Source organism: Saccopteryx leptura, chromosome 7 (genome assembly GCF_036850995.1).
Source record: "Saccopteryx leptura isolate mSacLep1 chromosome 7, mSacLep1_pri_phased_curated, whole genome shotgun sequence".
NCBI lineage: Eukaryota > Metazoa > Chordata > Mammalia > Chiroptera > Emballonuridae > Saccopteryx > Saccopteryx leptura.
The window spans coordinates 57995182-58007846 of NC_089509.1; the positions used below are offsets into that span (position 1 = coordinate 57995182).

A 12665-nucleotide genomic window follows, 5' to 3' on the forward strand; every position below is an offset into this window, starting at 1 on the left:
CCGGGGCGTCGCTCTGCCGTGACCAGAGCCACTCTAGCGCCTGGGGCTGAGACCAAGGAGCCATCCCCAGCGCCTGGGCCATCTTTGCTCCAGTGGAGTCTTGGCTGCGGGAGGGGAAGAGAGAGACAGAGAGGAAGGAGGGGGGTGGGGGTGGAGAAGCAAATGGGCGCTTCTCCTATGTGCCCTGGCTGGGAATCGAACCCGGGTCCCCCGCACACCAGGCCGACGCTCTACCGCTGAGCCAACTGGCCAGGGCCTAAAAGACTTTTTAAAAAGAGAGTAGCAAAGCATATGGATCATAGGGGGCAAGTTTGGAAAAATAGCAGCTCCAGATCTGCTTTCTGAGTTTATAAAGGGGTGTAATTAGACTGGTGCTATCACCATTTTCAGCAGGTCTGGATGTTGGTGGTGTTAAGTTGAAAGGACTGGGTCAAGGCTATATCTTAGCTGCTTGCCTATCAAGGTGCCAGTTTAACACTAGTTGTCTCTGATTTAAATGCCTCCTAGTACTAGTAATACTAGCAGCAGCGACGGCCACAGTTGCAGAGATAGTTAACATTTATTGAGTACTTGTACAATATGCCAGTTTATTGTATCAACTTGCTTACTTAACCCAGACAGTATCCCTGAGGTTGGAGCTATTATTCTCTTATTTAATAAATAAGGAAAGGTGAGGCATAGTATAATTACAGATATTTCTTTTTTAAAAAAGTAAGCATAGGCCCTGGCTGGTGGCTCAGTGGACAGAGCGTCAGCCTGGAATATGAAGATTCCGGATTCAATTTCCAGTCAGAGCCCACAGGGGAAGTGATCATCTGCTTCTCCACCCCTCACCCTCCCCTCCTTTCCCTTTTCCCCTTTTGCAGCCAGGGGCTCAGTTGGTTTGAGCGTGCACCAGGCACCAAGCCTAGCGTGGTTGGTCCAAGCACATCAGCCTTAAATGCTAAAAATAGCTCAGTACCTGAGCATCACCGCAGATGGGGTTGCCAAGTAGATTCCAGTGGGGGCACATGCAGGAGTGTGTTTCACTATCTCCCCTCATCTCACCTTAAAAAAAAATTAATAAAGTTTAAAATCTTAAAACTACCCAAAAAACTAAACTTACTGATTTATAGGGTTAATACTTTATAATGACTTTGCAAAGATTCATTTTGGGATCTTAGATTACTTCTGTTTTTTCCCCTTTCAGTGAAACTGCTTTTGGTTACAAAGGTCTGAAGATACTGTTATACTATATTGCTGGTAGCCTATCAACAATGTTCTGTGTTGAATATGCATCGAAAGTTGATGAGAATTTTGACTGCGTAGAGGTAAGAAGAGAAGTAAACTTATTTTAGATTCTGTTTTCCAATTGAATATAAAACAGGTTTTCAAATTTAAAGGTTTGAGGGAGGAGAAAATCTGTTATTAGTAGTTTTAAAACCACACATTCAGTCTTGAGTTATGGAGACAGTTGCCTGTCATTTCATTTGACCTTGCAATTTTGATCCTTAGCCTGATCTGTTTCCTGAGTGGACCTTCTTTATAAAAACCTTCACCTTTATGATCAGTGTTGTATTTTATTTACCAAGTTTTGTTTTTTTATTATGCACATGAAAATTACTTCTTTTCCCCAAAGTTAAATAAGATGGAGGTAAACAGCTAAATTTTCTACTTCATGTAGAATTTGTGTAAATTTCTCTTGCTGCATTTCTAATGTCACACATTTTGCTAATATAATCCTTTATGAACATGGATAATTAAGCTGACTGCATAATAAAACTATTTGAAACAAATAAAGTAAAAGAGGGTAAAGGTAAAGAGAGACATTGAAGAGTATGCATCTCTGCAGGTTGAATGATCACCCCCCCCCCCCCCAAAGGCAGTATACAGAGGCAGAATGATGTGGCCAGAAGCCAAGGAATAACGGTAGACACCAGAAATTTTGAAGAGGCAACAAACAGTTTCTGCTCTAGAGTGTCTGGAGGGAGTGTGGTCCTGTTAAAATCCTGATTTAAACTCAGTGATACCGATTTTAGACTTTGCTGCTGTGTTGTAAGAGAGTAAGTTTCTGTTGGTAAGGCTGTAAGTTTGTGGTAACTTTTTCTCAGCCTATCCAATTTGCAGGAAGCACTAAAATTTTAGGAGCTTCATTGTCAGGAAAGTGTGCTCTGGAGAGAAAGCCAAGAATGAGGCTAGATAACACTTTTTTTTTTTTAATTGATTGATTTGAGAGAGAGAGCTTTATGAAGGGAGAGAGAGGAGCATTCATTTGTTCACTTGCTCATGCTTCTTGTATGTGCCCTTACCAGGCCTAGATAACCTTTTGTTCCTGCTGAAGAGATTAGGCATGTGACTCATAGATTTCCTCAGTAGTCTTCAGCAAAAGCCAGGAATAGAGACTGAATAGAGAAGTCAGAGAATATCTGTGGAGAACCATCTCACCTAATGGTGAGAACCCTCATGGCACACCCAGGTGCCTCGCAAGGGTTTTTAGAATATTTTATCAGCAGAAACTCCCAGTTTGGACAGAGCAGATGAGGGAAGGCTGATGAACTTTTAAAATTCTATAGACAAGAAACAGGCCAACAACACTACTCAGTTAGTTGCAAATACCCTTGACAAAAGGAAGAATGACTCTGAGGGTGGAACGTTGGGCGGAGCTTCAGGCCCAGAGGGTGGAGCCACAGACTACAGTATTCTCAGTTTTTGAAATCTAATGGAATTTGACTTCTGGATTTTGAAATTGCTTCGCACCTTTGGAATGGGAAAATCTGTAACTTTTATCCTATATCTGTCCCACTGTTGTTATTTTAGAAGTGATAACTTCTACTTTAACAGTTTCACAGGTAGAAAGGAATTTTGTTCCATGATATATCATACCTACAATCTCACCCATATCTGATTTAGATAACTTAGAGATGATGACATTTTAGACTTGAGTTGATGCTGCAGTGGTTGAAACTTTTGGGGATGTTGGCATGTTTGGGTGTATTTTGCATGTTTGGGATAGACATGAATCTTTGAGGGAACTTAAGAAAATTATTTCTTTTTGACTTGTTCTGTTTTGGGCATTCTTGTTTAAAAGTATTAAAACTTTTCATCAGGAATTACTTCACAGGCTCTGGCCGGATAGTTCAGTTTGTTAGAGTGTTGTCCAGAAACACAGGGCTGCAGGTTTGATCCCTGGTCAGGGCACATACAAGAATCAACCAATGAATGCATAAATAAGCAGAACAACAAATGATGTTTCTTTCTCTCTCAAAATCAATTAAAAAAATTACTTCACAGAATTCATTTTTTTAAATTAAATGACACTTTTATCACTGAATCACATGTGTAAAATGAAAAATTGGAAACTTTATTCTTATAGTTAAGTTTGTCTTTTGGACCTGTGTTTTATCAGAGCAAATATGTCATAGTACTGATAATGCTACATACAACTGGACAGAATTAAAATATGGAAAATGAAGTTCTTATGTACTGGTCATAACTTTCTTTTGTAGAAGTAGCAGTTCCTAAAGCATCAATGATGAAGTCAACTTTTCCAAGGCTTCAAACTAACTTAAATCTCTTGCCAACCTCATGCCCCATTCCTTTTTTGTTAAAACCTCCTTTCATTATTTGGAATGGTTGGTTTGACCCTTTTTGTTGTTGTTGTTGTTATTATTTTGGTTTTGTTTTATTGTAAAAGACTTTTACTTGTGTATCCAAGGTCACACAACTAGTAAATAATCAAGATTATACCAGGAAATAATATTTAGTGGTAGCAGGCATAATGTATAGTAATATACTATTAAAAGACGATAGGACTGTTTATAACCAGTTCTAAATGGGCCTAGGCTTTTGTGATTATTAGTTTTGTTACTGTTTTTACAGTGAATATTTTACTTACTTTTTTTTCCCCACTCCCATACTTTTATGCTGTTAGCTCACAATTTACTGCTGTTGTGAAGTGCTTCCCTCTACACAGTCCCCCTTATGGATAAAAATAGCATATTGGAATTGTAACAGCTTAATGGAATTGTAACATCATTGGCTATAGAACTAAAGAAGTCTAAAACAGTCTCATTTCCATTATTCAACTTCAGTGTCAGAAATATTTGGAGCACTTATTTTTTTTGTTATTGTTGTTTTTCCATATCCTCCCAGCCCTGTTCAAGATGACTAAGCTTGTCAGATAAATAATATATAACTTTACTTAATACAGTATTTGTTTTACTCAGTGGTTTGTGTCTCTTGATAATTTTTGAAACTTGGCAGATTTAAAAGTGTTTATGAGTAATACTGAAGTTGTGGTGATTTGATGTTTGAAAAGATTTATCTTAGCTAAACTAGCATTTAATTCAGACTTATTAAAAATAGAGTTTTTCCATAATCAGATATTTTTTATTTGTTAAATTCTCAAACCCAATTATGTATCCTTCCTAAAAATGCAGATGATATTTTTTTTGTGTGTTGCACAAAATTCACTGTTACCTGTGGGTTTTGGTGGGTTATTAAGTTCCAGTTGATAGTTTTGAATAGATTTATTCCAAAGGAATTATTGACTTAATTATTGATAACTCTTTCAAATACTGGTGCAGTGAAAATAGCTACGTATTTGCATTCACTTCTAATTCTTCCATTTTTTAAAACCAGGTTTTTTCATTTAGAAGTACTGTTTAGGAAGTAAGGAATCAATCTTTTATAATGTTTTTTTGTAGGATTATTTCTTTTTTTTTTTTTTTTTTTTTTTTTTTTCATTTTTCTGAAGCTGGAAACAGGGAGAGACAGTCAGACAGACTCCCGCATGCGCCCGACCGGGATCCACCCGGCATGCCCACCAGGGGCGACGCTCTGCCCACCAGGGGGCGATGCTCTGCCCATCCTGGGCGTCGCCATGTTGCGACCAGAGCCACTCTAGCGCCTGGGGCAGAGGCCACAGAGCCATCCCCAGCGCCCGGGCCATCTTTGCTCCAATGGAGCCTCGGCTGCGGGAGGGGAAGAGAGAGACAGAGAGGGAAAGCGCGGCGGAGGGGTGGAGAAGCAAATGGGCGCTTCTCCTGTGTGCCCTGGCCGGGAATCGAACCCAGGTCCTCCGCACGCTAGGCCGACGCTCTACCGCTGAGCCAACCGGCCAGGGCGTAGGATTATTTCTTCATGGCCAAAGATTATTTATTTAAATTATACGTTCAAGCAAACATTTTCCCCCTTTTTTCTTGTTTTTTTTTAATTAATTTTAATGGGGTGACATTGATGAATCAGGGTACATATGTTCAGAGAGAACATCTCCAGGTTATTTTGACATTTGATTGTGCTGCATTCCCATCACCCAAAGTCAGATTGTCTTCCGTCACCTTCTAACTGGTTTTCTTTGTGCCCCCCCAACCACCACACTTTTGTCCATGTCTCTGAATCTCATTTTTATGTCCCAGCTATGTATGGAATCATAGTTCTTAGTTTTTTCTGATTTACTTATTTCGCTCAGTATAATGTTATCGAGGTCCATCTATGTTGTTGTAAATGATCTAATGTCATCATTTCTTATGGCTGAGTAGTATTCCATAGTATATATGTACCAAAGCTTTTTAATCCACTCGTCCACTGGCGGACCCTTGGGCTGTTTCCAGATCTTTGCTATTGTGAACAATGCTGCCACAAACATGGGGGTGCATTTCTTCTTTTGAAACAGTGCTATGGTGTTCTTGGGATATATTCCTAGAAGTGGGATAGTTGGGTCAAAAGGCAGTTCGATTTTTAATTTTTTGAGGAATCTCCATGCTGTTTTTCACAGTGGCTGCACCAGTCTGCATTCCCACCAGCAGTGCAGGAGGGTTCCCTTTTCTCCACATCCTCGCCAGCACTTATTCTGTGTTGTTTTGTTAATGAGCGCCATTCTGACTGGTGTGAGATGATATCTCATTGTGGTTTTAATTTACATTTCTCTAGTGATTAGTGATGTTGAGCCTTTATTCATATGCCTATTGGCCATCTGTATGACCTCTTTGGAGAAGTGTCTATTCATTTCTTTCGCCCATTTTTTGATTGGATTGTTTGTCTTCCTGGTATTGAGTTTTACAAGTTCTTTATAAATTTTGGTTATTAACCCCTTATCAGACATACTGTCAAATATGTTCTCCCATTGTGTAGTTTGTCTTTTTATTTTGTTCTTATTGTCTTTAGCTGTGCAGAAGCTTTTTAGTTTGATATAGTCCCATTTGTTTATCCTGTCTTTTATTTCACTTGCCCATGGAGCTAAATTGGCAAATATATTGCTGCGAGAGATGTCAGAGAACTTACTGCCTGTTTTTTTCTAAGATGCTTATGGTTTTACGGCTTACATTTAAGTCTTTTATCCATTTTGAGTTTATTTTTGTGAGAGGTGTAAGTTGGTGGTCTAGTTTAATTATTTTGCATGTAGCTGTCCAATTTTCCCAACACCATTTCTTGAAGAGGCTGTCTTTACTCCATTGTATGCTCTTACCTTCTTTGTCAAATATCAATTGTCCATAAAACTGTGGGTTTATTTCTGGGTTTTCTGTTCTGTTCCATTGATCTATATGCCTGTTCTTATGCCAGTACCAGGCTGTTTGAGTACAATGGCCTTGTAGTATAACTTGATATCTGGAAGTGTGATATTTCCCACTTTATTCTTCCTTTTCAAGATTGCTGAAGCTATTTGTGTTCTCTTTTGGTTCCATATAAATTTTTGGAATATGTGTTCTATATCTTTGAAGTAAGTCATTGGTATTTTAATCAGTATTGCATTGGATTTATAAATTGTTTGGGTAATATAGACATTTTTAATATTTTTTTATTTTTATTTTTTTACAGAGACAGAGAGAGAGTCAGAGAGAGGGATACACAGGGACAGACAGGAACGGAGAGATGAGAAGCCTCAATCATTAGTTTTTTGTTGCGCATTGCAACACCTTAATTGTTCATTGATTGTCTTCTCATATGTGCCTTGACCGCGGGCCTTCAGCAGACTGAGTAACTCCCTTGCTTGAGCTAGCGACCTTGGGCTCAAGCTGGTGAGCTTTTGCTTAAACCAGATGAGCCCTCGCTCAAGCTGGCGACCTCGGAGTCTTGAACCTGGGTCTTCCACATCCCAGTCCGACGCTCTATCCGCTGCGCCACCGCTGGGTCAGGCAATATAGACATTTTAATGATGTTTATTCTTCCTAACCATGAGCACAGTATATGCTTCCACTTGTTTGTATCTTCCTTGATTTCTTTTATCAATGTTTTATAATTTTCCGAGTACAAGTGTTTAATCTCACTGGTTAAATTTAATCTTAGGTACTTTATTTTTTTGGCTGCAGTGGTGAAGGGGATTGCTTCTTTAATTTCTCTTTCTTATAGTTCATTGTTAGTGTATAAAAATGCCTCTGATTTCTGAGTATTAATTTTATGTCCTACCACCTTGCTGAATTCATTTATCAGGTCCAGTAGTTTTTTGACTGAGACTTTAGGGTTTTCTATATACAATATCATATCATCTGCAAATTATGATATTGATAGTTTTACTTCTTCTTTTCCAACTTGGATGCCTTTTATTTCTTTTTCTTGTCTGATTGCTGTGGCTAGGACTTTCAGTACTATGTTGAATAAGAGTGGTGAAAGGGGGCACCCCTGCCTTGTTCCTGATCTTAAGGGTATTGCTTTTAATTTTTGCCCATTCAGTATGATGTTGCTGTGGATTTGTCATAGATGGCCTTTATCATGTTGAGGTATGTTCCCTGTATTCCCACTTTGCTGAGAGTTTTGATCATGAATGGGTGCTGGATTTTATCAAATGCTTTTTCTGCATCTATTGAAATTATCATGTGGTTTTTCTCCTTCCTTTTGTTTATGTGATGAATCACATTGATTGATTTGCGAATATTGTACCAGCCTTGCCTCCCAAGAATAAATTCTACTTGATCATGGTGTATGAATTTTTTCATATATTGCTGGATCTGGTTTGCTAATTTTTTTTTTCTTTTTTTTTTCTGAAGCTGGAAACAGGGAGAGACAGTCAGACAGACTCCCGCATGCGCCCGACTGGGATCCACCCGGCACGCCCACCAGGGGCGACGCTCTGCCCCTCTGGGGCCTCGCTCTGCCGCGACCAGAGCCATTCTAGTGCCTGGGGCAGAGGCCAAGGAGCCATCCCCAGCACCCAGGCCATCTTTGCTCCAATGGAGCCTTGGCTGCAGGAGGGGAAGAGAGAGACAGAGAGGAAGGAGGGGGTTGGAGAAACAAACGGGTGCTTCTCCTATGTGCCTTGGCCGGGAATCGAACCCGGGTCCCCCGCACGCCAGGCCAACGCTCTACTGCTGAACCAACCGGCCAGGGCCTGGTTTGCTAATATTTTATTGAGGATTTTAGCATCTAAATTCATCAGGGATATTGGCTTATAATTTTCTTTCTTTGTGTAGTCTTTGCCTAGTTTTGGAATCAAATTATGCTCTCTTCATAAAAGGAGCTTGGAAGTCTTCCTTCCTCTTGAATTCTTTGAAATAGCTTGAGAAGGATAGGAGTTAGTTCTTCTTTGAATATTTGGTAGAGTTCACTTGTGAAACCATCAGGCCCAGGACTTTTCTTTTTTGGGAGGTTTTTTTATCTCATTTGTTGTAATCGGTCTGTTTAGGTTTTCTCATTCTTCCAGATTAATTTTTGGAAGATTATATGTTTCAAGGAATTTGTCCATTTCATCTAGGTTGTCTAGTTTTTTGGTATACAGTTCTTCATAGTATTTTTCTACAATATTTTGTATTTTTGTTGTGTCAGTTGTTATTTCTCCACTCTCATTTCTAATTTTATTTATTTAGTCCTCTCTCTTTTTTTCTTGGTGAGTCTGGGTAAAGGTTTATCGATCTTGTTTACCTTTTCAAAGAACCAGTTCCTGGTTTCATTGATCCTCTGTATTGTTTCTTTAGCCTCTAATGTCATTTATTTCCGCTCTAATCTTTATTATTTCCTTCCTTCTACTACTTATGGGCTTTTCTTGCTGTTCTTTTTCTAGTTCTCTTAGATGCAGGGTCAAGTTGTTTATTGGAGCTTTTTGTAGCTTCTTAATGCTATGAACTCCCCTGTCAGGACTGCTTTCGCTGTGTCCCATAAATTTTGAGTTGATGTATGCTCATTATTGTGTGTTTCTAGGAATTTTTTAATTTGTTCTTTGATCTCATTGTTAAGCCATTCGTTATTTAATAACATGGTACTTAGTTTCCAAGTGTTTGAGTATTTTTCAGTATTTCTGTTGTGGTTGATTTTTAGTTTCATGCCATTGTGATCAGAGGAAGTGCTCGATATGATTTTAATCTTCTTAAATTTGTTGAGGTCACTTTTGTGCCCTAACATGTGGTCTATCCTAGAGAATGTACCATGAGCACTTGAAAAGAATGTATATTCTGCTACTTTAGGGTGAGAGGTTCTGAAGATATCTATTAAATCGAGTTGATCTAGTGTGTCCTTTAAGTCTGCTGTTTCTTTGTTAATTTTCTTTCTTGAGGATCTATCTAGTGATGTTAGTGGAGTATTGAAATCCCCTACTATTATAGTATTGCTGTTGATCTCGCCCTTTAAATCTGTCAAAGTCTGCTTTATATATTTAGGTGCTCCTATATTAGGTGCGTAGATATTTATAATGGTTATATCTTCCTGTTGGATTGCTCCCTTTATCATTATGTAGTGACCTTTTTTTTAATCTATTATAGCCTTTGTTTTAAAGTCCATTTTGTCTGATATAACTATTGCTACCCAGCTTTTATTTCATTTCCATTTGTGTGAAATATTTTTTTCCATCCTTTTGTCTTCAATCTGTGCATCTTTTTTTTTAAGGTGTGTCTCTTGTAGACAGCATATGATGGGTCCTGATTTCTTATCCACGCAGCTACCCTATGTCTTTTGATCAGATCATTTAATCCATTTACATTTAAGGTTATTATTGATATGTAGTTGTTTATTGCCATTTTATTTTTTAAAACTGTATTCCTCTTTTGCTATATTCTTTTTCCCCTTTGATCTGTTTACAATAGGCCCCTTAGCATTTCCTGCAACTTTGGTTTGGTTGCAGTGAATTCCTTGAGTTTTTTTAGTCTGGAAAGCTTTTTATTTCTCCTTCAATTTTAAACGATAGCCTTGCTGGATAAAGTAGTCTTGGTTGTAGGCTCTTGTTCTGCATTACTTTGAATATTTCTTGCCATTCCCTTCTGGCCTCAAGTGTTTCTGTTGAGAAGTCGGAAGTCATCCTTATGGGGGCTCCTGTGTAGGTGATAGCCTTTATTTCTCTAGCAGCTTTTAATATTTTCTGTTTATCACTTAGCTTTGGTATTTTAATTATGATGTGTCTTGGTATAGATTTCTTTGGGTTTCTCTTTAATGGAGTTCTCTGGGCTTCTTGAACTTGTGAGATGTTTTCCTGCCTTAATTTAGGGAAATTTTCAGCTATGATATATTTGAACAAAGTCTCTATCCTTTGTTCTTTCTCTTCTTCTTCAGGAACCCCTAGGATGCGGATGTTATTTCTCTTCATGTTGTCACAGAGCTCTCTCAGAGTTTCCTCAGACTTTCTGAGTCTCTTCATTTTTCTGCTCCGCTTCTGTCCCTTCATTTATCTTGTCCTCTAACTCGCTGATTTGATTCTCAGCTTCATCCATCCTTCTTTTAATTCCTTCCATTGTGTTCTTCATTTCTGATATTGTATTTGTAATTTCTGACTGATTCTTTTTTATTATTTCAATGTCCTTTTTTATATTTGCTATCTCTTTATTTAGGTTTTTGTAATGACCATCTATTGTTGTTCTAAGATCTTTGAGCATCCTAACAATCATTATTTTAAACTCTGCATCTGGTAATTTGGTTATATCTCATTTAGGTCCTTTTCTGGGGATTTGTCTTGATTCATTTGTGTTGTATTTCTCTACCTTCTCATTTTCTCTGTGTAAAGGAAGGTTTTGGCCACTGGAGTCCACTAGGTGTTACCTCTGTTCCCTAGGTGTGGTCTGTCTGCAAGTTGGCCACCCCTTCTGCTGCTGCTGCCTAGGGCATTTGAGTATGGGCATTGCTGGTGCCAGTCCACTGGGGCTGTTGCTGTGGTTTCGGCCTCTCCTTCACGAGAAGGGCTATGATTACGTGCTCGGGTGTACAAGCTTCGGTGGCCTTGGCCTTCACCCCACCCCCCGCGGGTTGGGTTATGCTTGGCCCTGAGGGCAGGGGTGAGCACCTTTGCTCAACTGCGGTTCTCAGCCTGATTCTGTGCTTTCGCCCCACCCCTGCAGGAGGAGCCTCCTTGTGGGCTGGCTGCAAGCCTTGGCTCCACAGGCCGGGGCTCGTGCCCATGATCAGTCGCGGGACTCCTCCTGTTCTGGGCTTTGGCTCCTGCGTCAGGCCACAAGCCTGGGTTTGATGGGTGGGCCGGCCATTTTTTCCCCCTTTTAAAAAATGGATAGTGGATGTTGGGGGAATGGGCTTGCCTCTTCTCAATTTGCAGTGAAAATGTTCATTCCATAGTGCCTTCTGTTTTCTTGATGCCAGGGATATAGTTGCAAACAAAACAGAGTCGCTGCTCTCATGGAGCTTGTATTCTAGCCAAGAGGAACAGTCATAAAGAAATAGTAAATAAATTACATAAATTCAGAGAGTGTTTTGAAGAAACATTTTGCTGGTTTCTGTATGTAGAGGAACCAACCATGTAATAATCTGAGGGAACATCTTAGCAAAGGGACCAGCATATACAAAGGTCCTGAAATGAGAATACTCTTGGCATTTTTGTAGTCCAGAAAAAGATAACCATCATGAAATCATTGTGATGATAGAGAGGAGGGTCAGAAATGATTGAAGTGCTTGGCAAAACTGGATCATGTCAGGTAAGAATAGTTACTAGCCTTTAGAGATCATAATCAGGGGCAGGTTACACGATATGGTTTATAGCAGGGGTCCCCAATCTTTTTACACAGGGGGCCAGTTCACTCTCCCTCAGACCATTGGAGGGCCGGACTATAAAAAAACTATGAACAAATCCCTATGCACACTGCACATATCTTATTTTAAAGTAAAAAAACAAAACAGGAACAAATACAATATTTAAAATAAAGAACAAGTAAATTTAAATAACAAACTGACCAGTGTTTCAATGGGAACTATGCTCCTCTCACTGACCACCAATGAAAGAGGTGCCCCTTCTGGAAGTGCGGCAAGGGCTGGATAAATGGCCTCGGGGGGCTGCATGGGGCCCACAGGCCGTAGTTTGAGGACCCCTGGTTTATACTTTTAAGATGATTCTGGCTCCTATGCAAAGAACATACTGTAGGGGGCAAGAGTGAAAGAAAGGAGACCAGAACATACCACTGTTACTGCATTTAGTTTTTTTTTATGTTTTCATTTATTTTTAAATTTATTGTGTTAACATGGATTCAAATGTCCCATTAAATATAACACTCTTCAACCCCAACAACGTGTACCCCATTTCCCCCCTTTACCTCCCTCCCCCCTTCCTTGTGGCACTTTCTGTCCTATTATCTATAGCTATGTGTTTTATATATATATATATATATCTGACTATATATATATATATCACTATATACATATATATATATAAAATTTGGCTAATCCCTTTACCTTCTCTGATCTTGTCCTCTCATACCCTTTTCCTCTAACAGCTGTCCCTCTGCTCCCTGTGATTCAACCTCTGCCTCTATTCCGTTACTCAGTTCACT

General features: G+C 39.3%; 2 protein-coding genes across 4 annotated transcripts in view; one reads left to right on the forward strand and one right to left on the reverse strand.

Annotated features, from left to right (window-relative positions):
* SLC25A12 (solute carrier family 25 member 12) overlaps positions 1-12665 on the reverse strand; it is a 209209-nt gene that overhangs the window by 138502 nt on the left and 58042 nt on the right. The window lies entirely within an intron of this gene.
* The window catches only part of HAT1 (histone acetyltransferase 1), a 72610-nt gene that overhangs the window by 22720 nt on the left and 37225 nt on the right, over positions 1-12665 (forward strand). For all 3 annotated transcript variants that reach the window (XM_066346597.1, XM_066346595.1, XM_066346598.1), the window contains one exon: positions 1190-1310. In XM_066346597.1, coding sequence (XP_066202694.1) covers positions 1190-1310 — 121 coding nt within the window. The remainder of the gene's footprint in view (positions 1-1189; positions 1311-12665) is intronic.